The sequence below is a fragment of the Hippoglossus hippoglossus genome, chromosome 2, assembly GCF_009819705.1.
Source record: "Hippoglossus hippoglossus isolate fHipHip1 chromosome 2, fHipHip1.pri, whole genome shotgun sequence".
Classification (NCBI taxonomy): Eukaryota; Metazoa; Chordata; class Actinopteri; order Pleuronectiformes; family Pleuronectidae; genus Hippoglossus; species Hippoglossus hippoglossus.
The window spans coordinates 9,171,121-9,197,771 of NC_047152.1; the positions used below are offsets into that span (position 1 = coordinate 9,171,121).

The following is a 26,651-nucleotide window of genomic DNA, read 5'->3' on the forward strand; positions in this document are numbered from 1 at the left end:
CTCTGTAAAACACATCAAGAAATATTGATAATTTTATCAAATGAGTGTAATTAAAGGAGAAAGCAGAGGATACATGAGTATTTTATAGTCACAGTAGAAACCGCATGGAGGCAGATAAAGGAACAGAGCTGCAGTAGTTTCCCAGGCCCTCCCATCCTCTCTTTCCCATCAGACCAGTGCTTCCATTACTTTCTCTCCTGCTGGTGTTCCAGTGAAACGTGATAACACCTGATCAGTTACGAGAAGTGCAAACCATGAAAGTGGTATCATCAAACTTTTGGGAAATAAGTTACTGGGATAACCAAGTGATAGAAACCGGTCGACTGGGTTGAGCTTCCTGAAGACGTTTCTTATCAAAGAGGCTTCTTCGGCTGATGCTGGGAGTCCTGGAACCTCCCTGCTGTTGCTTCCACTGGGAGTCACTGGGAGTCACTGGGAGTCATTGACCCAGTGAGTCATGTGTCCTGAGGTGTGAAATTGTAGTAAACTTCCTGGGGATGGAAGTCAGGACTTTCTGTGGCTGATACTTAGTTTGAAGTAGAGACGCTTCCTGACCTGAACACTGGGGAAACTGACACAGCCCAGGAGAGCCAGCTCCTCGGGTCAGGACTCAGCAGTCAGAAGACAACAATGTCCACATGTTCACCAGGGACGACAGGTGGTTTGAAAGAAGAGTCCCTCAGGACACATGACTCACAGGGGGAGAGTGTTTTCAATGACTCCTAACGACCGTTCATGGGAATTACCCAAGTGGGAGAACCCAAGTGTAGAATGTGCCAGACAACACGTCCCCTTGTTGAGTCGTGGGACAGACGTGGGGACGAATGAGAACTTAAGAAGGTTGTTTTTTACACTTACAGGCTCTGTAACGACTGAATTAGAAGAAACTCTGTCAAAGTATTATTATCAAGCGTAATCCCTCAAAAGTTGTAATCCTCATAAAGCCGTGTGACTTTATCACGTTGGGTTTTCCCAACAAAATCATTTTTACATCCTCAGTGAACATGTTGACCAACTTTTAAAATCCACTGTGTGTTCCTGGGTTGTCTTTCAACGTCACATGAGAAGCTGAACAAATTGTGTCAAACACACACCAACACATCTCAAACCGCACAGCCCTCACAATCAATTGTTGCAGTCTTGTGAATGAGTATATATAGTGAGCTCGGCAGCAGTATCAGCCAGTCGTCAGACACGGTGGTTCACAGTCGCCAGCATGAACACGCTCTTCATCGGCCAAGTCATCGGCATCATCCCCATCGCTGCCCTCCTGCTCTTCCTCCTGGCCAAGCTGGTTTCTCGCCACCGCCCCAGCCCCATGCAGGACGGCCGCGGCCACGCTGTGCTGATAACGGGCTGCGACAGCGGCTTCGGACACCAGCTGGCAAGATGCCTCAACCACAAAGGGTTTGTGGTGTTCGCCGGGTGCTTGTATCCGGAGGGAATCGGGGCCCAGAGTCTGGTTAGGCAGACGTCCAGCAATCTGACAATCCTCAAGCTGGACGTCACCAAGGAAGAGGACGTGCAGCAGGCGAAGAAGACGGTCCAGGAGAACCTGCCGGAGAAGGGTGAGAGTTTGTGTCTCACAACAACATGATGCTGAGATACTGAGCTCTTACTGTCAGATGTTTGATGAGTAGTGTTTATTGTTTATCTGCACTATCGTAACATTATAAACTACAGTGTCTAGATTTTGACTTTCATTCTCACAACTTTAGATTTTTAAGTTACAAGTCAATACCTTTAACAATTATTTTGATTTAATTTGTATCATTACTCCGAAATATTGTATTGTTCTGGTTTAAATGAGCTTCCATAGATTTCAGTGACGTATCTTCGTGACATGTGAAGATTTGATTTGGACTCATTGTGACATGAGAAAGTAAAATTCAACACGAGACCACAGACTCACTTCGTCTCATTCTGAGTCGTGACCTCTGACCTCTACGTTGCCAGGTCTGTGGGCCGTCGTGAACAACGCTGGGATCACCGACTGGTCCGAGATCGAGTGGAGCACGTTTCAAGATTTCCACAACATGGTCGACATCAACCTATTTGGCTGCATCAGGACCTCCATCGCATTCCTGCCTCTGGTCCGTGCTGCTAAAGGTACGATGTCGTACTTCAGTGTAACGTCACATTTGAATCATGGAGGTGATGTTGAAGACGTTTCCCGTCTCCGCAGGTCGGATGGTTTATGTGTCGAGCATCTTCTCCTTCTTCAACTGCCCCAACATGGGAGCGTACAGCGTGTCCAAGAGGGGCCTGGAGGCCTTCGCCGACTGCTTGAGAGTGGAAATGGCCAGTTTTGGTGTGAAGGTACGGTAATCCTGTGACACCACACACACACACACACACACACACACACATACACACACACACACATCCACCGTGGAGCACGAGGTGTAACTCATGCAAGGAAACTGACTCCGAGTTTGCAGCCTTGTTTTTGTTTTGACGTCACATGTTCACTTTCTTCTGACGAGGTGGTAGCAACCACTTTCTTCTCCATGTTAACTTTAGTTTATAACTTTCTAACTTATTTCGTCTTTTTAGTTCATAATTTAAAGATAATAGGACAAATGAACAGACACGAGCGTGACGTTAGATTGATAAATCAAACGGTTCCTCCTCCTAATTATTCTATTCTCTCAATTCAAGAGATTGATGCAGCGTCTGATTTGTAACTTTTCCACTTTCAGGTCAGCATCATCCAGCCGGGTAATTTCGGCCAAGCCACCAACATCATCCGGATGAAGTCGGGTCTGGATATCTGGGAGAAACTGGACGACGAGCGCAAGCAGACCTTCAACCGCCAGTACATCGAGATGGCCAGCGAGTACTTCCTCTCCACGTGCAAGGCGGGATTCAAGGACACGGCGGTGGTCATCGACGCCATGATGCACGCGGTCATGTCGGGGCAGCCCAAGTACAGATACCTGCTGGTCTCAGCGCTGGACCGGTTTTTTCTTCCAGCTGCACCCGTTGCTGCCCACGGTCTTTACCGACGCGGTGTTTTCTCTCAGCTCGATGTACGTGAAGAGAAAAGAGATGCTTTACGCCAAGTAGGACAAACACTGGTTGCTCGTGGGAGATACTTGGTTTTGGTTGTGAATCGTTCTGTCGTGTGTATTTCTTATTATTTGAGCATTACGGATGTTGTTATATATTTTTATTATTTGTATCGTATGATTTCTATTGTTCCCTACATTTCCTTTGTAAGAAAACATACATTATATGATTGTATCTTATCCTGACCAAGCAAATACACAATCATGTTTGTATATTTGTGTGTCTGTGTGTGTTTCTTGGCCAGATTATACTGTTCATCTGTGTCAAACTCTTCGTGTGAATCAATAAAAATCTCTCCAATAACACGATTGTTGTGTTCGGTAAATAACAACTCATCTGAACTCAGTTTAACCCCAATTTAAAGTTCACACACGTCGTAGATATCAGTCGTTTTTAACGATCCAAGGTCGCGGACGTCTCCGAAACACAGACTGCGGCCGTGAGAGTGAAACACAACAACAACCTGAACAATGACCTAAAGACGGGGAGCAGCACAATCAGGTGATAAGTGTCACTAATCATTCCAATCACTTGTTGTTTACGGTGTGTCCCTCGCTGTCGACCACAGAGACGCCCCCTGCTCAGGTGGAGGCTCTGATTGGCTCATGTTCTCCGGATGGTCAGGCGAAGGTTAGACTGTGGTTGCAGGGATTATGTGGAAAAAGATAACGACTTTCGTTTTCCTCATGAATGAGAAGCAGAGTTTCCCAGAAATAAAAACAAGTGTTGAAACAGCCTGGCAGGGGGGGGGGGGGGGGGGGGGGGGGGGGGGGGGGGGGGGGGGGGGGGGGGGGGGGGGGGGGGGGGGGGGTGACCGTCATTTCTAAATGACTCGTCATCAGCTCCCCACAATCAAACCATTGTTCCATCTTTCTACTTATGAATGAACGTTTTGCAGCTTGTGGTTGTTTCCCTCGGCCAAGAGTCACCGTGACCTTTGACCTCTGATATCTAATCACTTCATCTTTTGGATTTTCTGTCTGTCATTGACTCGTTAATGGACCAACAGGGAGTTGTAGTTTTATTATATGATTTCCAGGAGTCTCTACTTTTTAAATATGATTTCCAGGAGTCTGTAGTTTATATGATTTCCAGGAGTCTGTAGTTTATATGATTACCAGGAGTCTGTAGTTTATATGATTTCCAGGAGTCTGTAGTTTATATGATTTCCAGGAGTCTGTAGTTTATATGATTTCCAGGAGTCTGTAGTTTATATGATTACCAGGAGTCTGTAGTTTATATGATTTCCAGGAGTCTGTAGTTTATATGATTTCCAGGAGTCTGTAGTTTATATGATTTCCAGGAGTCTCTAGTTTATATGATTACCATGAGTCCTGTAGTTTAATATGATTACCAGGAGTCTGTAGTTTTTAAATATGAATTTCCCAGGAGTCTGTAGTTTATATGATTACCAGGAGTCTGTAGTTTATATGATTTCCAGGGAGTCTGTAGTTTATATGATTACCAGGAGTCCTGTAGTTTATATGATTTCCAGGAGTCTGTAGTTTATATGATTTCCAGGAGTCTGTAGTTATATGATTACCAGGAGTCTGTAGTTTTAAATATGATTTCCAGGAGTCTGTAGTTTATATGATTACCAGGAGTCTGTAGTTTATATGATTTCCAGGAGTCTGTAGTTTATATGATTTCCAGGAGTCTGTAGTTTATATGATTTCCAGGGAGTCCTCTAGTTTTAAATATGATTTCCAGGCATCTGGGCTGAAGTGACGACTCCACAGAACAAAGCTCTCACAGATGTGGAATGAAACGTCTCTTTTCATAACAGTAAATATAAAAGACTGTATTACATCATTGGAATTTCCCAGTTTCCAGCAGATGCCACCTGATGGTTTAATGTTCAGTTCATTGTAGGTTGAGTTTGTGCCCAGGAGCGAAATCTGAGTTTCTCTATCCTGATATTATTTGTTTTGCTGACTTGAATGAGTCATGGTTTTTAAAGTTGAACAGTGTGAACAAGGCCTTTGTGGTATTAACACAACTGTTCAGTGTATAACCTACAAGTAACACCAACTTGTGTTGTTTGTCAAGAAATGAGGCCGACAACCGAGCCGTGTGTGCTCACGACCTTTGACACAAGCGGTGACAGTTGAAGTTTTGATCTTGTGAAGCAGATTTGTCCTGACAGCCCGTTCACAAGGAAACACTGATCTCTGTTGATTTCAGCGATCGGTGTTTATTACGTGCGTGACATTCTGACAATCCTTGTTTTCACTTGGTTTCCTGCGCTTGAACAAACAGGAGCTTTATATCTTATTTATACGATTTCATCACACAGGAAACCCGACTGACCCACTGCAGGCAACAGACTGAGAGTTAGGCAACAGGCAGCTGACACACAGACACACACACACACACACACACACACACACACACACACACACACGTGAGTTGTGGAGATCAGGACACACAGGTTTAATTCTGCTGCCATTTCAGAACCTGGCACCAAACTTCCACTTCTCCCATCAGGCCACACTGGGTCGAGACCAAAGTGCAGAAAGAAAATCATAGAAATGAAACTGGTAAAGTATAAATACAGGTGTGATTGTATGGAAAGTGCATCTGAGGTCAAATGGGTGAAGTGTCTGTGCTGCTCGTGAGGGCAGAGGAGGGTGATGTCTGTAGATCTGAGGAACGTCACTGACTCAGCCGGAGGTGAGTGTCCTGAAGTGAAGGACGTCAAGTTGTTTGTTAGCTCAGGGAGCACAATTAGCTGTTAGCTCAGAGCAGAGGTGGGTGTTAGCTTAGAGCGCAATTAGCTGTTAGCTTAATAGCTAAGAGAGCAAAATTAGCAGTTAGCTCAGAGGGCAATATTAGCTGTTAGCTCACAGAGCATCTTTAGCTGTTAGCTTGTAGCTCAAAGGGCAAAATTAGCTGTTAGCTCAGAGAGTAGAATTAGCTGTTAGCTCAGAGGATAATTAGCTGTTAGCTTAGAGGGTAACATTAGCTGTTAGCTTAGAGCAGAGGTGGGTGTTAGCTTAGAGCGCAATTAGCTGTTAGCTTATAGCTAAGAGAGCAAAATTAGCAGTTAGCTCAGAGGGCAATATTAGGTGTTAGCTCACAGAGCATCTTTAGCTGTTAGCTTGTAGCTCAAAGGGCAAAATTAGCTGTTAGCTCAGAGAGTAGAATTAGCTCTTAGCTCAGAGAGTAGAATTAGCTGTTAGCTTAGAGCAGAGGTGGGTGTTAGCTTTGAGCAGAATTAGCTGTTAGCTCAGAGGGCAATATTAGCTGTTAGCTCACAGAGCATCTTTAGCTGTTAGCTTATAGCTCAGAGGGCAAAATTAGCTGTTAGCTCAGAGAGCAGAATTAGCTGTTAGCTCAGAGAGTAGAATTAGCTGTTAGCTCAGAGAGTAGAATTAGCTGTTAGCTCAGAGAGTAACATTAGCTGTTAGCTTAAGGTAAATTTCCTTCTAACTGCTGGTCTAACAGTTTTCTGCCTGTTCCACAGCTTCTTCCCTGTGACGTGTGTTCAGAGTTTCCCACCAGGATCAGTTCCAGATGACAAACGGCTCAGGAAGCAGAAAACAGGGTATTTAACAGTTACATCATCAGTGCAGAGAGTTAAACGTGTTCTTCTCCTGATGCTCAGACGTCTTATTACTTAGAAAACAAGTTAAAGTTAAACACAACGACAGTCGGACAAACTTTTGTTATGAAATCCTTCAGACAAAGACTTGATATTTTACAGTTTAATCATAAACTTTATTGTAAATAAACTAAAACAAATACAACAAGATATATAGAACTTGAATTAAGACAAATAAATGATTTTTTTTCTCACGTTAAATCTAAACATAAATGCACATCACATGACATAAAGCGGTCAGATCTGCGTGTTTTGGCCGATAGCGACACATCCGTGAAAGTCTCGCATTAGCCAATGTTTTATTAAGCAACTGATAAATCCAGCGGGCTGTGAAAACAGTTGACAACCATCTTGTGACCAGTTCCCAGAGGGGATTTACCCCCCATATGTGACCCCCCACTATTCATACACTTCGGTCCCTATCAAGACACGGTGTAATTATGAAAAGCCCACGTTGATCATATGTGTTGAAGACGTGAAGCCAGACGTTAAGAGTGGCTCTGACAACAGAGGGCGACTTGTGGAGCAGCTCGTTCACATGTCAGTCCATCGTTGTGTTATGTATTCACCATGCGGCTCATCTGCGGCTCGGCTCTCATGAAGCCCTGTGATATCCGGCTGTTTTACATAAAAGCAGCATTTGTTGGCCTGTAAATCTGCAATAAACCAGCCAACAAGCAAGCCGACGTCTGAAGCCGGCGATTGACGTTAGTTTTTCAACTTAGGATCTTTCTTTCTGTCAAACACTTATCTTTATTACGATCTGACCTTCACTGGGAGACAGAATTATCAGAAAACTAAACAAAAAGCGTCACAATTCCAAGATATTTCTTCGAATTTCGTCACTAGGAGCAAACCTCTATGAATATGCTCCCATGAGACAAATTAAGGTCTTGATCGTAAAGATGTTTAAAGTGACCCTCATGCAAATCTATTATAAATAAATATACATATATATATAAATATTACAAAGTATATTTCCTGTCCTGCAGTAGGACCAAGGTTGAGTGCAGTACTTGTACTGGATCCTGGAGGAGAGGAATCACGGATGACCCACTTCACTCGCCCTCTTCTTTTCAAATGAGATAAACAATCTAATTGCGGTAGATAACGCTGAGAGGGCCCCACTGCCCCACTTGAGTCATCTGAGCAACCGACAAATCATCACTTCATTATGCATCATTCATAAAACAACATAAATCGGTGACTGTCTGTGCTGCGCGCTGCAGAGGTGTAGAACCAGTTAGTAGCCTCGGACTGGTTTCCCTTCTCCTGCATGTCATCAACATGTTTACGTGAGCTCTCACAAAGTTGTACAGTAACACAACTTCAATTAAATCCAATTAAATGACACGGAAACAAATAATTATAATGCTGGAGGACTTTTAAGTCAGTGAGAGTGATGCCATCATTGTAGTTATGTGGGATGTTGCTGCCCCCAGCTGGTCAGATTATGAACTGTTTCAAGTTTTTCAACATTCCAATTTAAAAAAGTGTATTTTCTCACTTATTATTTCAAATTTACCTCTACATGATTTACATGTAGAGGTAAATTTCATCAATGTTCAAATCATGTTTCCATGATACTGATCAGTAGGAAATCAGGTCAACATGTTTGTTTCCTCCTCGAGAAACTTAGGAGATGTGGGTTTTTGTGACTGAAATCTCAAATATTTAGATCACACACAGTCCACATTTCCCGAACAAGGTATTTATTAGTTTAATATTTTCTTTCTTTTGACATTAGGTGTAAATCTAAATCATCCCAGAGAGCCACGGAGGCAGGAAGAGTCCGACCGTCCCCAGCAGACACACGATGATGAACATCCACAGGAAGATCCGGTCTACGACCATGGCCACGTACTTCCAGTCCTCCTTCACCTGTAGAGACAAAACAGATGAGAAGAGGACGAGACTCTAGATGAAAGTCTCTTATTAACCAAAAGCAGCGACACTTGCCGAGAAGTCTGCATCCTCTGCTCTCAGATGCTCTGCGATGTAGGTGACCCCCTCCAGGGCTGACACCACCGCAGGAGACAGAACAGCGCCGGATGGGCTCTGGATCAAACCATGCTCCACAGGAGGGGTGTCCCAGTCCAAACTGAGTGTGGAGCGTCTCTGTTGGAGGAGGGTGTAACCAGGAGATGGAGGGGAAGGTGGAGAGAGGGAGGAAATCCTCGAACGGCCGCTTATCTTCACCCCCGACCTCGGCAGGTTTGAGTAACCATGAATATCGCAGTAGTGAATTTCATCTCCGCTGTCCAAGGAGTCCAGCTGGTGGCTGTCGTGGCAACCGTTGTCCTGCTGGTAACCATGGAGATCGATGTCCGACTCCTCAGTGATCCAGGTAGATGTGATGTTGGGGGGGCCAGGGGTCCAGACAGGGAGGAGCCTATCAGTTAGGCGTCTTCGCCTGAGAACGCAAAGTGAGTTTGGTTTTTTTTTGTGTTAGATGTTAGAAAATGTTAATGATTATAAAACCTGACGAGTACAGTCCGTGTGTCCTGAGTCTGAACTCACTTCCTGTTGACTTGTTGCTCACCTGACAGGCCTCCGATCGTGATGTGGACGCTTCATGCACAGCCAGCGAGGCACCGAACACAGGAAGAGCCTCCGAACCCACCGGGGCATGGTGTGAGTCGCCGACGACCGGTGGTGCACGTTCAGCACGAACACGGTGATGGCGATCGACAGCGTGACGAAAATCATGGTGAAGAGCAGGTACTCCCCGATCAGCGGAATGACCAGCGACGTGGACGGGATGATCTCGGTGATGAGCAGCAGGAAGACGGTGAGCGACAGCAGCACGGAGATGCACAGTGTGATTTTCTCGCCACAGTCCGACGGCAGGTAGAACACCAGCACGGTCAGGCAGGAGATGAGGAGGCAGGGGATGATGAGGTTGATGGTGTAGAACAACGGGAGGCGGCGGATGACGAAGTAGTAGGTGATGTCCGGGTAGATCTCGTGGCAGCAGTCGTATTTCTTGGTGTTATAGGTGCCCACGGCGTTCACAATCGCCCACTCTCCGCTCTCCCAGTAATCCTGGAAGTTAGACTTTTGTTAGTCGTGCTGAAACCATGAATTTCAGTCCTCCATTTTCAGACTGAAATTCATGGTTCACAGACGATGTATAAAGTCAACAACAGTCCCACCTTCAGGTCCACGGTGTTCTCAAAGGGCTCCAGGTCGATCTTGGCCCGGTCGTACGTCCAGGAGCCGAACTTCATCTTGCAGCTCTGCTGGTCGAAGGGGAAGAAGGTGACGTCGATGGAGCAGGACGACTTGTAGATGGCCGGCGGCACCCAGAGGACGCGGCCCGTGTGAAACAGCTGGGCCTTGGTCATGTGGGTCACGGCGAAGTCTCCGTCCGCACTGGAGAAAGAAGCAGAAGGAAGAAAACTCAAGAAGTACGACATTTAATGAGGTAGAAGTTGGAGGAGATGAGAGAAAATTGACAAGAAATTGAAGCACTTTTTATTCAGCAGAGCTCCCGAGTTTGCATCTCATTGCGTTTCAAACTCAAAAGGTGAATCAATAAACCTGCAGCCAAACCCGTTCACAGAGGCGGCGTTAAATAATTGATCAGTGGATGTTAACGACGCTGTATTCATGATGCAAGCTCATTTAGACAAATGCTGAAGGAGGAGAAAGTTTCATCTCCTGACAGACAAAACTGCAGAATTAATGCTTCCTCGAGTCCCGAGGGGAAGAAACTCGACTCCAGACTCAAGTGAAAACCGCGTGACGCAAGATCTCCGTGCAGCCGCAACAGAATCAGGGTCATTTATTCAACAGGATCATTTGCATGAATCACCAATTGCTATGCAGGAATATGCAGAAATGGCTGTTTGCCTCCATGCAAGTGACCTTCCCTCCTCATCCGCTCTCCTGCCGACGAGGACGCAGTTATATGGATCAAGCAGGTAATTGATCACTACAGATTTATTTCCAGCTCCACCTACAGCGATTCAAAGTCATCTCAGGATGTGTGCGCACCCTGAACAACACCTCGCACGTATCCGTGCTCCAGGAGGGAAAAGTAAAGTTAGTGTTTGGTGTGTGTTTACTTGTTGTACAGCACGATGTCAGGCACCCAGATGAGCTCGGAGGGAACTCTGATGGACGTCACGTTGTCGAAGTCAGACGGATTCCACTGCAGTTTGTAATCCGTCCATTCCTGTCAGCGCACACACACACACACACACACACACACACACACACACACACACACACACACACACACACACACACACAGAAATAACTCATTCATCCAGGAACCTTTTTTTTACTTTTCTTTAGAGTTGTGAGGTTCCCAGAGAATAAATCATGGATCCTTGAAAAAATCTATATCAACTGAAATCTATGTGCAAGTTGGTGCAGACCCAAATAAGACTCTGGATCTACTGGATTAAATGTGTTTTTTGAGAACTTGTATTTTTCTTATCTTTCTCCCACAGTGACACGTGAGTCTCTTTCCAACCTGTTTCAGCCACACATTGGTCGTCATCATCTGATTCTTCTCATCCTAAGAACCAAGAATTCACAAGTTTAGGAATCAGAGTGTAAAATGTAAATATTCTTTACATTTTACCGGGTCCTCCAGGATGTGTGTGTTCCTACCACGTCTATCAGCTGCGCGATAGAGAGGCCAAACTTGACGATGACCACGTCGCTGATGTTCCTCGCCGGACGCGTCCACTTGCTGTATCTTCCAAACAGGCTCCTGAAGAGCTCGTCCTCGGTGTGGACACGAGTCCAGTCTTCAGCCAGGACTGACAACGAGGGACGGGACAAGAGGAGGAAGAGGTCAGCCATTTGATTTTATTATAAGTATTATAAGAGTATTTAATTATGGGACATAAGTGAGACGAACAGATTTGAGATAGTTCTTGTGCTTTAGAGTCGCAGATAATTAATTAATAAATGCTGTAAGGTATTTTATCCTCATTATTAAGTTTAACATTTAATTGAATTTGTATTTAATAGAGGACATTCATAACTTGTTAGGTATTATATATTATTATTATATCATAAAGCCACTAAGTTGTGTATTTTAAATATTATAAGTCAAATGTTTTATACCTGAAAGAATAACAAAAATAATTTTAGATGGATTATACAGTAATATTTGTAAAATAGGAAACTACAAGAGACATTTCTATGTCATAAAAAACTTAACAGCTACACATTGAATATTGTAAAAATGGTAATATACAGATTAAAAAGAACATCAAACCTTCTAGGATTCACAGTTCGATGTCTGTTAAGTTTCTTATTAAATCACAGGTTTTTCTAACACGAGGAAACACAGAGAAAGAAGCGATTTGAACAATCAGTCAATCTTCACTTATCTGTCACCGCCTCACTCACCGGAGCTGATGAGGATCCAGCAGCAGCAGCACAGCGGCGTCAAATCCATTTTAAAACAACAGAGATGTTGTTTATTAATGTTATAAATCAGATGGAGCTCAGGTGGTGTCAGAGATGTTCTGCCTTTGTTCCCAGTCTCCTCCGCTCTTCTTCAAACAGCCTCAACCCCCACGACACTATCTCACCATCTCCTGGCGTCAGGAGCCAATCACGTCACGTGTTTCTGCTGCTGCTTTAATAATAACAATAATAATGAAGATGAAGATGATGATGAAGATGATTATTCTCCAGTATCTCTGTGCCTCTGATCCATTTACACATTTTCATGTTAGGACACAATATTTAAATTTGCAGAGTTTATGTGAAGCTTCATGGTTTCACTTCCTTTCTTTAAACATTTACCCCATAATACATATGTACCTCTGCCTACGTCACGTGAATATATATATATATATATAAAATACCATGAAATAATAAAAGTCGGGATCAACAAATCATTTTATTGCTTTGAAGCTGGTGGTGGAGCCCACTGCATACATACAGAGTGGGCTGTACGCAGTAGCCACGTCAGTCCATGAAAGTTACAGCGGTGCGGAGCTACAGTAGGCACGTCTTCTTTTAAATATATATGTCGAGAGTCTCCTAAAATAATAAAAGGACCAGAGTAAAGTGCTAACTTTTTGATTCAACTTCACTGAAAACCTCCAGCTGCACCTCAGTCCCTGTGGTGGATCAAAGTAGAAAACGTTCGTAGCTCAGGGAGATTTTTTTGGGAAATGAAAAAGCTGTGAGGTTACAGAAAAGAAGCAGGAGCCACATCTGTACTGCTGGAACACATCTGTACTGCTGGAACACATCAGCATCGTCTTTTCCAGTTTAACAGGTTCACCGCTTGTTCTCAAATAAATGAAAGAGTTCCTCTCCAGCGTGAGAAAAGCATCAAACGTGACAGCGACAGCTACTCGGAGAGAATAATACACGTCGTTGTAAAAGTGGGGAAAAAACTTTCAGAACACTTTTTAAAAAATGGAATCAGAATCAAACTCTTCTTTTACTTTCATTGGAAAACAAAAAGGTATGTCAGGAAATTAAATCACAGGGGAAACGTTTCCCCTTCCTCCAGTACACGTTTTCAAAAAGGCTACAATAAATTACTAGAAAATTAAGAAATGAAAACACAAGCAAATGCAGAGCGATAAATACAACTCGGAAACACAAATATCAAGGTGAGGCTGGAAATACTGTCAAATGAAAAAACAACCAAATTTATTCTTCTACCAATTGATTGAAAAGATCATCTGGTGTGTGCATGTTTGGTTGTTTGGTCACTAGGGGGCGTTGAGGTGCAAAAACAACCAATTAACAGTATGGTGGCCTGAAGATTGAATTTAATATGATGCTGAAAAGGTCAGACTTTGATTTTAGCTTTTGTATCTGAAATACCAGATTATCATTAAAACTAAAATATACAAAATACTGAGTTGAATGTCTGCTGTGCATAAAACAAGCATTAAAATAGAAAATAACCTGTAAACAATGCAGACAGACTCATCTTCTCTCCATCCTCGGTTTGAACGACCCAGCCGTGAATCAGTTGACTACAAACGACGACACAGTGTCTCCGTGTCCTCGTCTAATGTGCAAAACATTATTTCTTTTAAACTCCTCTCTGGTCTGAGATCTTTGCAGCACAGGAACTATTTTAATCGTGTCTTTTGAGGAACAATAAGGAAACAGAGGCTTGGAACCATCGTCTCAGCCGTGGAGTCGGACACGATTTAACAACATTGATATTCAAAATGCTACATGTTGCACCTCCAGCTTGTTGTGAATCTGATGCACGATTTCTTCTGCAGAACCAGATGCTGTTTCCAGGCTTCAGAGCGTCGGCCTCTGCTCCAGCGGCAAACTGTCCAACAGACACTTCAGCTGCTCCTCGCCCAACTTGATCTTGTCCTCCAGTTTGCGCTGCTCGATGATGAGGGCCGACTTCATCTTGACGAAGTGCCGGTAGTCGTCCAGGCTCTCCGCGTCCAGGTGGACCTCCATGATCCCGGACACCAGGCGCTCTCGACGGTCCAGGTTCTCCTTCAGCTCCTTGGCGTCTTCGTGCTGCCGCATCAGCAGCTTGCGTTTCTCCGTCAGGTTCCGCTGAGGGAGAAGGATACAGAGATGTCTTCTGTGTATTTAAAAACAAATCTGAATCTTTTTTTTTTCATGTGACCTGGTTGATTACCTTCTCCTCTGGCGAAGCTTCGTCCTCCAGGCTGTTGAGGGCGTTTTCCACCCGGGCGAGCCGCCCCGACAGCGACAGCAGCAGGCTCACCACCTTGTCCAGGTCGCCCACGAACATGCGGAATTTGTCGAGCTGGTTGGGCTGACAGAGGCGCTGCACGGTGACCTCCACCTCCCGACCCAGGGTCTCGTTGTCCTCCACATCGTCCTGCAGGCTCTGCCGCGCCTCCCGCAGAACCTCCAGCTTCCTCGCCAGGCTGGAGATCAGCTCTTGCTGTAGAGGACACGTTGAGTAAAACACTTTTAACACATTAAAGGAGAGTTTTTCTACACTTCCAACTTCTACATGATGACGTCAATGTCCCAGGGCGGCGGTGGGTGAGTTAGACCTTTTTACTGGCCAGATCGATGTCCAGCTCGTCCTCAGAGTCCTGCTCCTCCAGCTGCCCCTGCATGTCCTTCATCTTGATGAGGAGCTCGGCTTTGGGAGCTGATGTGTTGTAGTAGGAGGAGCTGGGCACCAGAGAAGCTGCTGCTGATGCAGACACATCCTCCTCCTCCCCCCTCCTGACAGAGAGAGCAAAGGAACAGACGGCTTTAAGTTTTCAATCTAAGAGTGATGCCTGGAGGATATAACTGTAATGAATCGTTTGACCACTAGAGGGCAGGCTGAGTTAAGGGTGAACAACAAAGTTAACAAAAAGGCTTTAAAACTTAAATTTAAACCATCATGATTAATCCCCTTAACATTTTATTCCCTGTGTTTTATTCATATATGCATTTTTCTTGGTTGGGACATGTTTCTACAGAAAGCTAGTGTTGCTGTGGGGAGGTCAGAGGTCATCACTGCAAGGAATTCAGGAATTCTTGCTTCATCCAGATAAAAAACTTCATCAGGATGTTTTGGTGAAGAAATGGAGACGACCTTGCAAAGGTTAAAGGATTCTTTCCCCACCTGTCCGTGATCCTGGGGGACAACGTGGTCGGCCTGGAGCTGGTGGGGGTCCTCCTCCTCTGGTGGGCTCCCTCCAGGATCTGCTCCTCTGGGGGAAAGAGCCCCTCCATGAGGTCCATGGTGGTCTTCCTGCCGCTCTGGTTGAGGATGTCCACCAGGGACTTGTCTTTACCCATGATGTCCCTGGCCAGTTCCTCTCTCTTGGCGTCCTCCTCTGACCGCTGGACACCTGCCGAGCTCGACTCTTTGTCCGTCTCTTGTAAGGAAACTTGACCCGGGTCCTGAGTGACCTGGCGGATGTAGGCGCTGAACAGGGACGACACCGGGTGCTCTGTGGCCCCCAGGCAGGGGATGTACGGCGACGGCTCAAAGGCGCTGCAGGTCTCGCCGCTCGGGGGCAGGTAGGCACGTCCCCCCCGGTCTGAGCTGCTCTCAGCGTGGACGATCCTCACGGGGACTTTCCTCACTGGACTGTTCACATCCATCCCTTCTGCAAGCTTCAGCTCATTTTCCGACCTGGAAACAGCTCAGTGTCAAAACCTGAAATTATTCAACTTCTATTTTTTTGAAACATGGGGCTGAGACTAAATATGGAAGTGACTGAGTCAGCGAGGAAGATGCCTCGGAGGACAGGCGACGGAAAATAAAGACAAAACAGTATTGGGTTCATTTTCTTTAACAAACACCAGAGCTGCTCAGTTGACTGCTTCTAATTAAAGGATCGTACAGTAGAGTCGCGATGGAAAGCAGAGGTCACAGTAGTCATGTGGCTTTCACAAAATTACAGCCTCCACTTCGATTCATCTGAGGCTTCAGAGGAGATCCAGCCCGGTCGTTGTGCAGCAGCTGAATAAGCCACTACATCGTTCCTCTGACAAACTTACGTCTCAACTCAACTGTTCCCTCTTGAACTTGTTTACCTGGAGCTCTTCTTCAGAGCCTCTCCCACGAGTACACGAGGGAAACGCTTTACGTAACGAGGGGCACTGAGGAGACCTGAAGCACTTCTGCTAAGCTGCTTACCTGAGTGTTGAGTCATCCTTCACGGCCGGCGGCTTGTCGGTCAGTCTCAACGGTGCAAACTGTGGCGAGGGAGACCGCACTCGATCCGCCGTGGGTAAAGACAGAGGGGCCGTCCAGGAGGAGCGAGGCGATGAAGGCCGTGGCAGCTGCTCCCTCTCCTGCTCGGGCTCTACATCTCCTTTACGCACATCTGGTGGGGATGTCCAGCTGAGGTGAGGGGAGCTGGCCGGGGCGGGGCCAGCAGAGGAGCCGGGGGTAGTATCATGGTGCTGGGTGTCAGAGCTCCAGCTGGACAGAGGCTGGAGCGCCGCCGGCTTTGCCTGGGAGGCAGCGAGGAATTCCTGGGAGGAGGATGTGGTTTCTGGCCCTAAAAGGGGCCTGGGCGGCGGCAGGAGGCCCTTGGTTTGTGGAGGCTGAGCTGCGTGCTGGGAGCCAGGGTTGGGGCTGTGGCTGCGAGGGCCCGAGGAGAGTGTGGTCTGGGAGGGATTGGCAGCGTTGGATTTGGTCCTGTGGTCGGAGAGGCCTGGTGCTGGGCCCTCGTTCCTGGGCACTGACGGGGCCGAGTGTGGGCTGCGGTCGGGTTGATATCGAAGTCGGTTCTCTGATTCTCCCCTAGTGGTCAAAATAAAGATAAACTTCATCAGTGCCAGAGATTAACATGGTCTTAGACAAATACAGAGAAACAATAAACTTCCCACAAAATAAACACACACATGTGATTCAACAGATTCCCTGCAAACGCATTGAAATAAGCCATATACAGCAGTGAAATGAAACCTGAGGTGATGCCTATTTTATTTTAACAAAAATACATTGATTTAATTTAACTTTCCTTACAAAGCAGCTCAAGCTAAGTACAGAACAGGTTTGTTTTCCCACTCGTCCTCGTGGATTCACTCCATATCTTCTGTGTTTTTCAGCACCAACACAAACCAGCATCGAGACGACATGAGTCAGACGACGTTTTGCGGCTGTTTGAACCACAGCTTGCTTCAAAAAAACAACATCTGAAACTGAAAAGGACGATTTCTATTCTGCACTTGAATAAATGTGTTTTTGATAGAAAACATTTGGCTGAGATGAAGTTAAACATTGATTTTACTTACTCCTCTTGTAAAAAAAGGATGAGATTTTAAGACTTAGCCGAGTTGTTTACCTGGCGAGGCACCACTCTGTTTACTGAGGCTTTAGAGATTCTGTGTGTGTGTGTGTGTGTGTGTGTGTGTGTGTGTGTGTGTGTGTGTGTGTGTGTGTGTGTGTGTGTGTTATTCTGAGCCATGAATGTAAAAACACAAACACTGAGGCCTGACTTCAACTGAACTGTGTCTAATTATAGTATTTACCTTATTGTAAACCTGTAATATTAATGTTAGCATTTGCAAAAGTGTTTCTGGGTAAACTATTGGTTGATTGTCTCATTTCCTGACGCGTGTTTTTCTCCTACTCTGTGCAGAATGCAACAAATACAACAAAGGAGCGAATGCTGTGGATTGATTTCACCATTTGACCAAGAAAATGGTCACGAATGCAACAGATCAGTAAGTTTTTCTTTGTGAACAGCAGCTGAAGAATGAAGTGATACACTCTCCGCCCGTCGTAAATCACCAGTTACCCCACTGACACCTTTTTAAATCTAGGTGTTGTTTGCTATGGGAGTCGGGGAGATTCCAATCAGCTGAACGTGAGCAGGAGGTAAAGTGGGAAAATGATCATTTCCTTTCAGTGCAGGAAACCTGACCTGTTCTCTTTCTGAAATCTCACCACTCAAATACATTCCTCATCTACGTGAAACTTCATCGGCATTTCTCTGTGCCGGATGTTTTGACAGGTCGGAGTGACCAGGCGGCTGGTCGGCGTTTAGCTGCTGAAGCGTTCTAGTCTCATATATGTGCTGTAAAACAAACTAGAACCTCACCTGGTGGTGTAACTGCTCTGCTGGTCTTCAGGGTCTCTCCACGATGAGGGAATATTCTGCAGAGTAAAAGGTGGAGTTCAGGGCTTTTGTAAATTCAGACTCTCCTCAATGACCGTTATTCTCAGTATTGCAGATGTTGAAAAACTAACCTGTGCATAGAAGTCTGCAGACGGGGATGATCTGGATCTCTCATGGGTGCAGATGACTTTCTCCTCAGCATCTGCATCCAAGATATTCTCTGCAGAGTGATACCTCCCTTGCGTCTTGGCCTCTGGCGACTTCTTCTGCTGGTTCCATGTGGCCTGGTACTCAGCGAAGGTCCCGAGCCTCTGCTGCTCCAGTAAGATCTGTTTGTACCCAGGACTGAGGAGGTCGGGGTCTGCGGAGGAAGTGTTCTCTTTAAGTTTGCTTACCTCACCCAGGTCTGTGCTCAGGTTTGAACTTTGACTTGACTTCAGCACAGGTCTGGAGAAAGCTGGTTTGGCCTCGAAGAACCTCCTGCGCTCTCCGAAGGACCCCCTTTGAGGTTCTAACTCCACCCCTACTTTGTCTATCTTGTCCGGCTCTGAGAAGGAGTGAGTCCTCTTTGCCAGGGGGAAGCGTTTACGTCCTCTGATGCGTCCATTAGAGGTTTTCAATACCGGCACCTCGGGTCCAAGGGGCTCCAGGTCGCGTCTCTGGAAGGAGGTGGCCTGGAGAACCCGGGCCTGAGCTTCTTTCAGGTGATCCTTGTAGATATTGGAAAAGGAGGCACCCGAGGACGTAGAAGTCTCAGTGGATCTCCACTCCTCTACCTCCTCGTCCTCTGCATCACACGTCAGAGTTGCAGCGCTGCGACTCTTTTGCAGCTGAGCTCGTTTCTGCTGGATCTCTTTGCGGAGCGTGGTAGCATAACGGTCACTGCGTCGATTCACCTTTCCACTGCCGGTGGCCATGGTGTCACCAGTATCCTGGCTGGACGTGACACCCATGGTCAAAGCTGCAGGTTGCCTCTCAGCCAGACTCCTGCTCTCCTGGGCCAGGGAGTGGAGGAGGGGGGTTTTCAGGGGGGATATCCGCTGGTCTTCTTGAGGCACCCATGGGTCTTGCTGCCTTGAAAGACCGACCTTATGATCATTACTTAGATGTGTTGCAAAATGTCTTTTGGTGTCATTACTGTGTCCTTCAGCTCTCTTTGCAGCGTCCTCCAGGCTGCGGCTCTGATTACAATGTTCTGAGGTTGGATGAAGACCATTCCCCAGATGGGAATGACCATTTCGCTCCTTATTTTCGCTGTAAGGCATCTGGGACTGAGGTAGAGGGTACTTTGCCTTCAATGAACTTGAGAAGCCTGGTTCACTGCTGTTCACCCAGTGTGCTTTCTCCGGCTCCCCCCTCCGGCCCTCTGCTTTGCCCTGCCTGGCCTGAAGCTCCGCGGCCTGAGCCAGATGCTTGCTTCCTGGTCCATAGTATCTGCTGTGGCCCCAACCCTCCAGGTGTGGGTTTGCAGCAGGACTTTTCATGGATGCGGTGGAGTGCCTAACTTGCCTGCGGTTGAAAAGATTAGTGGGTAGATCCTGGAGGCTGCGATAGTAGCTGCCAACACTCTGGGTCTTTGCGGGAGGAGCTGACCTGGTCTGCAGGTAGAAGGGGCTTTCATCACTGTACTGCCTCTGGTGGGCAGCTACTTGGGTGTAATGAGACTGTCTCACGTCATTGCTGGACAAAGAGAACAGTTTGTTGGGGTGCAGCTGGTTGTGGTTGTGGTCGGCTGCTGCGTGGGGGGGATGGAGGGAGTCTTTGGCGGGCAGGGGCTTGAAGCTGTGTCTGGGATCTGAGGTTTTTCCTTGGAGAGATCTGAGGCCGTTCTGCTCGTTGCTCTCAGTCAGTTTTTCTGTGGATCTGCGGTGGCTCTTTGTGGGACCACTTGGCCCTTCGGGGTAGGGGAACACTTTTGTGGCGGCAAAACTGTCACTGCGCAGGGGAGGAGGTGGGGGAGGCGGAGACTGGGACTTCTTCTCTGGTACTTGCCACACTGGGCCGATGCTCAGTCTCCCTGCGATGGAAACCCGAGTGGCCGGCTGCTCCTCTGCCCGTAACCCCTCCCAGCCTCCGTTCCCCAGCGCCGGCTGGTGGTACCTGGGCCGCCCGGCCTGTTGAAGCCCCTCGCTCTGAAGGCCCTTGAAGAAAATGTTTTCAGTGCTGGTGCCCTTCCTACCCGACGTGCTCTGGTCGTGAACAGGAGGGCTGGAGCCGTTGGAGAAGCAGCTGAACGCAGAGTCTCTCTTGCCTGCAGGTCCAGTGAGGGGCTCTGCACCGCTGATGTATTTGGTTGGGGAAAGACGACCCGGGGGGAAAGGATGAGAGGGACGGTCCAGTCTCTCCATGTTGTTCACTGAGCTGAACTGACTGGTTAGCTGACGCTGGCTGTTCTGTTCCCCTTGAGTGGACAATTCTTCGGGCCTGGTTTGTAAAGTCAGCAGAAAAAGTTAAGTTTAAGGTGCGAGACAAATCAAATGACAGAATATAATTTGTGCCGTGTCTCACGCAGAGGAACAGAAGAGGAGAACTTTAAATCCTCACCTTGCTTCATGTTTTGGCTGCCAGACCGGTGCCGGGGTGGCCTCTCTCCCAGCGGGCTCTGTCTCCTCTTCTGTCAGCTTGGAGGAGTGCCAGGAATGGGGCCGCGAGCCTGGATCATTCTTTCTGCAAGGCACAGAGCAAACACAACAGTTTACACTATCACAAGGGAGTGTTTGACATTTAAGCTTCTGCGTTGTTTTCCCAAACTCGGGTTTCAAACACAAATAATTCAGCTGAGTGGGGTTTTTTGTGCAAAATAACAAACTTTAACTATTTTTTCTGACCTGGAAATCAAATTAAATCTTATATTTCTTATATTATCACCTATAGAAACACAAACTGTTAACTATCCCCACCGAACGTACACATACCCTTTGAAGCGGTTCTTCCTGGAGAGCGTGTTGAAAGAGAAAATCATCACACGTGGTTATTGGATAAAACACACTAATTTAAATGATGTGAGCTAAAACCAAATAATAGCACTAGAGCTGACTGGACATCACACGACTGGAAACAACTTTAAAACCCAAATCAACTAAGACAAAGGAACAAATCACAACTGAGCTCGGACTAGTAACATCACTGAGGGGAGAATACAAAGGAACACAACACAACATAGTGACCAATGGCGACTCTGCTTCATCACAAACTACCAGCAATCACAACAGGACACGTTTCGCTGACGGTACCTCATAGAGCTTCGCAAAATCTTGGTCAGAAAGCTCCTTGCCACGTGAACTTCGGTTTCTGACGGCATTGTGCGCGGCGTTACAACATCAACCATTTTAGGCCTGATGGGTGGTGAGTAAAAGGAAAAATAAGGAAAGTAGGAGGAGGACACGTCGGCATCAAACATCAACAGAGAAACATCATGCAGCCGAATTTTCTTCTTTCTGAAGAAAGAACAGGAAGACAGTGAGTGGGAGGGTTAGGTCGGAAACTTATTTCACCAGGATGCTCACTCTCTCTTTCAGCTTTTCAAAAGCACCACAAGGGGTGGACCACCCACTGGTGTGAGGCCGAGACAAAGACAACACAACCCAATTTAGATCCACTTTAATTACAGCTGGATAATTAGGACAACTGGATTCATTTAAAAGCTTCGTGACTGCGTTTTGCACCAAATCCTTGAGTGCACTTTTATCCAGAATGATGTATAAAGGCCAAGCAGGCAGGTATACACCCCCCCCCCCCCCCCCCCCCCCCCCCCCCCCCAACCTCTATTATTGTGAAGAGGCTTCACAACAGGAGCAGGCGACAGACCTGTCACAGCCATATGGCTCCTACACAGCTTAGCTGCTCAGCTTTTAGAAAAAATTAGACGGATGTAAAGTGGATGCTTCCCGGCCACCAGATCCTCCTTCACATCCAAGTGATTAGATTCATTCATCTAAAAACAAAAGAACAACTCCTGAAGAAGACAAACTATCCACAAAGTTAAAAACCTCTTGATTGGACTCTTCCTGAATTCCCAGAGTTCAGAAGTCGATCGAGGTGAAATGTCTCGTCCAGACGAGACGTGAGTCGCCCTGATTGAAACGTTAACTCTGCCGGGTCGTGATGGAGACGCTGCATTCTTTCACAGGAGGAATGCAGGGAGGTATTTTCCCTCCCTGCCGTACCCTTGCTTCAAGTGGGACGTCTCTGTTGGACATCTACCAGGAGTCTGACTCCAGCTTGTCACAGTGATGGAATAAAAAGACCATCATCTTTCAGACTTTCTGTCAATTCTCAGATTTCTGACTTCCTTTACTTACTCGTGTTTGATTTTCAGTTTAAGTTTACTATAAAAAGTTTCTGGTATTCATGAGAAGCCCCAAAAGTATCTAAAACAAGAGATGGGGTTTCCCTAAAACCTTCCCTGCCTCTGTCCAACGTGACACAAAGTGAGAGTTGCGTTGCCTCCTGCACAATGGAAATGCAAATGTCCCTTTTTCTAAAGCGCTGAGGGTCTATTGTCAAGGGATACAGCTGCTCTGTCACAGATATTCCACAGGGGAGGAGACGCCGCCGCTCGCTCCCAGGAAACATGAGCTGACGTCGAGCCCAGCTCATTCAGGAAGGCATGAAACTGAAACACGGCTGACCCAGTTGGCTGTGAGTGAATCTGTCATCGAGAGGATTCATTAGAGGGGAAGGGAAACAACATATCGGTGAAGAGCTGAGACAAGGGAATGGACATTTTTCTACTCCACCAAAACAATGTGGGGAAATCTGAACTTTCCAGACGTCAAGTTTGGTGGAAATCTCTGCAAACCGACCTGAGCCTGAACTTTATTTTCTTAATACAACAGCACATGCAGTGAGTCCGTCTGTATTTAGAAAACATGAAGGTAGATTGATGCATGAGGACGAAGGAGATTAAACCAGATCTGTTTCAGTTCTAACAAAATATAAAGAAGTGACAACGAGCGTCTTGTTTCTCTTTGTGAAAAGAAAGCAGCAGCATGACGGTAACTCACCCACCCTGTGACACTTTGTGCTCTGTGACAGGCCCGGTTCAGAAAGGACACTTCCACCTCACATCTCCACGACCGACTCCTTCAACAACACTCGAGGACAGAAAAGAAGATGCACCTTGACACCGCAGCTCTCACCGGTCTGACAGAAACGAGTGCTGAGGAATCTGGCAACACCATGACTGAGGAGCCACTGACTCCCTCCACCTCCCCACCACCGTCCCCCCCCTGGTATGAACACACACACACACACACACACACACTTTGTGCTGCAGAGGAGATTTCCTCCTCAGGGATTATTGAGGGGGATTTGAGACGAGGGGGAGGAGTTATTGTCCTGTCCCGCGTCCTTGCTGTAATCTAGTGTTTGGACTGTGAGTGGCTGCGATGGGGCGTCAACACCACAACAGATCTCTGTGTCACAAAGACAAATACAGGATATAAAGTACGGGATGACCACGACCTAGAACGTCCCTCAGTGGAGCTCCCACGTCCACACATGATTCTTCTAGTAGAGATATAAAAGAAAAGAGAAGTGGTGTGAATCCTGTGGACTAATAAACCAACAAACAAACAAATGGACCTTTGTGGGAAAAAATACTGAAATCAGAAAAGATGCTCCTCTCTGTAATATTTAATTTTAAAGTGGGGAGAAGCTGAACCCTGATCTCCAGAGACTCTCCTGCTTAAATAAACCAAAGCAAATCATTATCAGATTTAGATTTTGGTTAAATTCTGACCCTGCTGCTGCTGCTGCATCTCATGTATCACCACAATGTCTGAATCCATCATCGTCGTGTGTGTTTCACAAACCAGTTTTTCTCTGTTCTACGTCTCCTTCAGTGTCCTTGTGGAGAAACACAACACAGACAGGAATGTTTGGCCGGGGTCAGTGTCTGTTTTGAGAGATACCAGCCAATGTCAGACTGAGAGGGAGGAGGAGGAGGAGGAGGAGGAGGAGGAGGAGGAGACAGATACCAAGCGGCTCCTTCACCATGAAATAGCTGCTCCTCTGAGGAGAGAAGTCAGAGGTCACGTGATCCACTGAGGCCTGGATGACGGTGTGAGTTTTAAGTTGTTCCAGGAAATCTGGCATTTTCAGACTTGAACTCTGTCTGAAAATCTCCAGAGTTTGTCTTTCACACGTGAAGAAGCAGCAGGAGATTGTCGGGGTCAGACTCGTTCACTACAGCAGCTTCAGGTGTTAATTTATATTATTAGTATTAGTATTAACTCACTGACGACTGGATCGGACACTTTGTTTTACTAGATTCCTGAAATTCTCAATCCTGGTATTTACTGAACAAACAAAAGTCCTGGTTGTACAGAGCGACGCACACTAAGTAACAACTGATGTTCAGTAAGATGATAACTCCCTCGCATTTTCACTCTCATCCTGCGGCTCAGTGGGGACACGTGTTGCTGAATCACCAGCTTGTTGGCAGCGGATCCAGCAGCGGCGGTGGCATCAGGCCGTGGGGCCGAGCCACGCCGCGCTGAGCTCTAAACACAGACGCACAATAGAAAATGCCGGCGTCATCACAGCTGGGCTTATCGGTGTGTCACCGCCGGGACCGGCCACAAAAACATCAAAAGAGGAGGGAGGCAGAAATGTTTGAACGAGAAAGAACCGATCTTTGATTTACCTGAAGACAACAAACAGCCGGCACATCTGGCTCCGGGATCAAACTCAGGATTCATTCATAGCAACTAATACCTGATTCTTTTTATTAGTTTAATATTTGTAATGGTTTTAAGTATAAGTGATGAAAAAGTGAGAAAATATGTTTTGAACTGACCCACATTTGAAATATTCAGACAAAAACATAAGCTTTAAAATGCCTCATGAGTATTAGAAGAATATATTTTATTATTTACATCATAAAATTTAAAAGAGCCTGTTAAATAAATTTCACTTTGTTTTAGGTCAAAAATTAAGATCATGTTATTGGGCCTAGGGTGAAAACACAGACACACACACACACACACACACACACACACACACACACACACACACACACACACACACACACACACACACACACACACACACACACACGTACGAGAATCCTCTGAAAATGATTTAAATCTGTAGTCGACAATCAGATCAGCTGCTTTCAACCTGTGTGCATTCTATTGTGTGTGAGTTTGTGTGAGAGATTGTGTGAGTGAGATAACAGTGATTTACCAAACAAAAGATTTACCTTGTAAATTTACTCTACACACACACACACACACACACACACACACACACACACACACACACACAGCTTTAGCTCTAACAGTTTACCTGCACTAAAGCTGTCATCCGTCCGTTTCCCCACCGTCACATAAATCCTCAGGATATTAAAGAAAGCAGAAGAAACTCCCTCAGGCAGTTAGTCAGCTTCTTTCTGACCCTGTGACTCAAACCTGTCGCCGTCTTCTAAACGTCATGTGTCGTCCACATGAAGAAAAACCTGCCGTTATCTGAACACTCATCCAGCGCTTCCTGATCTAATCCCGTTCGTCAGGAAGCCAAATGATTGAATCGCAGGAGATGAAGTAATAAAGAGGCGGAGAAGGAAAGAGAAGGGGAAGAGGAAATACCTGAGAAGTGAGGGATCTCCTCTTTATCTTCTAAAAGCCAAACATGTCCACAGAGAGAGAGAGGAGAGACACACAGACAGGAGCGCCCACTCTGCAGCCAAAGCCCCTGAAAACAATAGGCTCTGCTGATATGGCCTATCCCACTAAGTAGTGTCAACTCACCTAGGCAACGCGGACTGTACCACTCCTCCTGCAAACAGGGGAGGACACCAGGGTCCAGGCAGCTCTGTGGACGACTCAGCGTCCCCTCAGAGACGGTTTCTGAGTTTCCACCTGCTGGTGTGATTGTGGCGTTCGCTCGGTGAACGATACTTGGATCGAGTGTTTGCTGTGGGTTGAGTGAGTCGTTGGGTCTCAGCGTGAATCCACCTTCTCTGTCTGTTGGCTCAACCCACTCCGCAGAGCTAAACCCAGGACTGTGGCTTTGCAGCCAGTAATTGGATTCAGGCTTAAAGACGTCAGTGACACATGTAGTAAAAAGTAAATTGAATAAATTATAATTGACTCCCCAACTTTCTTTTAAGTACAAATAATTATATTTAAGTCAATTTGATGTTTTCACTACTGTGTTTCATCTAAATTGTACAACTTGTTGTTTTCTTGACCCTGGAATGGGCCTTTTGTATTTAAATACTTTATATTTACACACTTTTGAGTTTCTATGACAACTGAAGCTACCACAGGTTCTCCTTCATGTTTGAAAGGAGAGGGTGCAACATGCAGCTTCACCACTAGATGTCACTAAATACCCACTAACCCTATTGTATCTTTAACAGAAATTGAAATTATTAGAATAAAAAGTGATGAGCAGATGAAAATGAACCGAGCAACATGTAAACAGATTAACTCAAGCTCTTAAAAAAT

General features: G+C 46.2%; 4 protein-coding genes and 1 long non-coding RNA gene across 17 annotated transcripts in view; 2 read left to right on the forward strand and 3 right to left on the reverse strand.

The window, feature by feature from the left end:
- The first annotated feature begins 932 nt into the window (after positions 1–932).
- Positions 933–3,192, forward strand: zgc:113142 (uncharacterized protein LOC503524 homolog). Its single transcript, XM_034607522.1, is given in 5 exon segments — positions 933–1,568; positions 1,957–2,109; positions 2,186–2,319; positions 2,703–2,963; positions 2,965–3,192. Coding segments are annotated over 5 exon segments (1,005 nt in total). The 5' UTR covers positions 933–1,216; the 3' UTR covers positions 3,070–3,192.
- Positions 3,193–8,239: 5,047 nt separating this feature from the next.
- On the reverse strand, positions 8,240–10,862 carry LOC117774672 (neuronal acetylcholine receptor subunit alpha-2-like). The gene is made up of 4 exons (XM_034607263.1): positions 9,832–10,862; positions 9,219–9,721; positions 8,636–9,089; positions 8,240–8,557 (listed from the first exon to the last, which is right to left on the reverse strand). Exons 1-4 carry the CDS (start codon positions 10,093–10,095, stop codon positions 8,432–8,434), a joined length of 1,347 nt encoding a protein of 448 aa, XP_034463154.1. The 5' UTR covers positions 10,096–10,862; the 3' UTR covers positions 8,240–8,431.
- Positions 10,863–10,935: 73 nt separating this feature from the next.
- On the reverse strand, positions 10,936–12,428 carry LOC117775062 (neuronal acetylcholine receptor subunit alpha-2-like). The gene is made up of 3 exons (XM_034607888.1): positions 12,050–12,428; positions 11,300–11,451; positions 10,936–11,204 (listed from the first exon to the last, which is right to left on the reverse strand). Exons 1-3 carry the CDS (start codon positions 12,096–12,098, stop codon positions 11,088–11,090), a joined length of 318 nt encoding a protein of 105 aa, XP_034463779.1. The 5' UTR covers positions 12,099–12,428; the 3' UTR covers positions 10,936–11,087.
- Positions 12,429–13,683: 1,255 nt separating this feature from the next.
- Positions 13,684–26,651, reverse strand: part of LOC117773902 (protein Shroom2-like) — a 15,124-nt gene continuing 2,156 nt past the window's right edge. Inside the window, exons 1-12 of one of the 12 annotated variants that reach the window (XM_034605774.1) lie at positions 25,788–25,883; positions 21,429–21,530; positions 21,111–21,128; positions 20,740–20,862; positions 18,327–20,619; positions 18,178–18,233; positions 16,263–16,874; positions 15,240–15,755; positions 14,674–14,851; positions 14,286–14,558; positions 13,831–14,200; positions 13,684–13,778 (exon numbers count right to left, since the gene is read on the reverse strand). In XM_034605774.1, the coding sequence (XP_034461665.1) occupies positions 13,928–14,200; positions 14,286–14,558; positions 14,674–14,851; positions 15,240–15,755; positions 16,263–16,874; positions 18,178–18,233; positions 18,327–20,619; positions 20,740–20,862; positions 21,111–21,128; positions 21,429–21,523 (4,437 nt within the window). In that variant the 5' untranslated portion in view covers positions 21,524–21,530; positions 25,788–25,883 and the 3' untranslated portion in view covers positions 13,684–13,778; positions 13,831–13,927. The other 11 variants (XM_034605783.1, XM_034605804.1, XM_034605767.1 and 8 more) reach the window with 11 other exon arrangements.
- On the forward strand, positions 13,994–18,136 carry LOC117775095. 2 transcript variants are annotated; one of them, XR_004616178.1, is made up of 4 exons: positions 13,994–14,131; positions 17,716–17,800; positions 17,900–17,954; positions 18,091–18,136. It is a non-coding gene; the product is annotated as an uncharacterized LOC117775095 (long non-coding RNA). The 2 variants fall into 2 exon arrangements; XR_004616177.1 differs by lacking the exon at positions 13,994–14,131 and adding an exon at positions 14,524–14,662.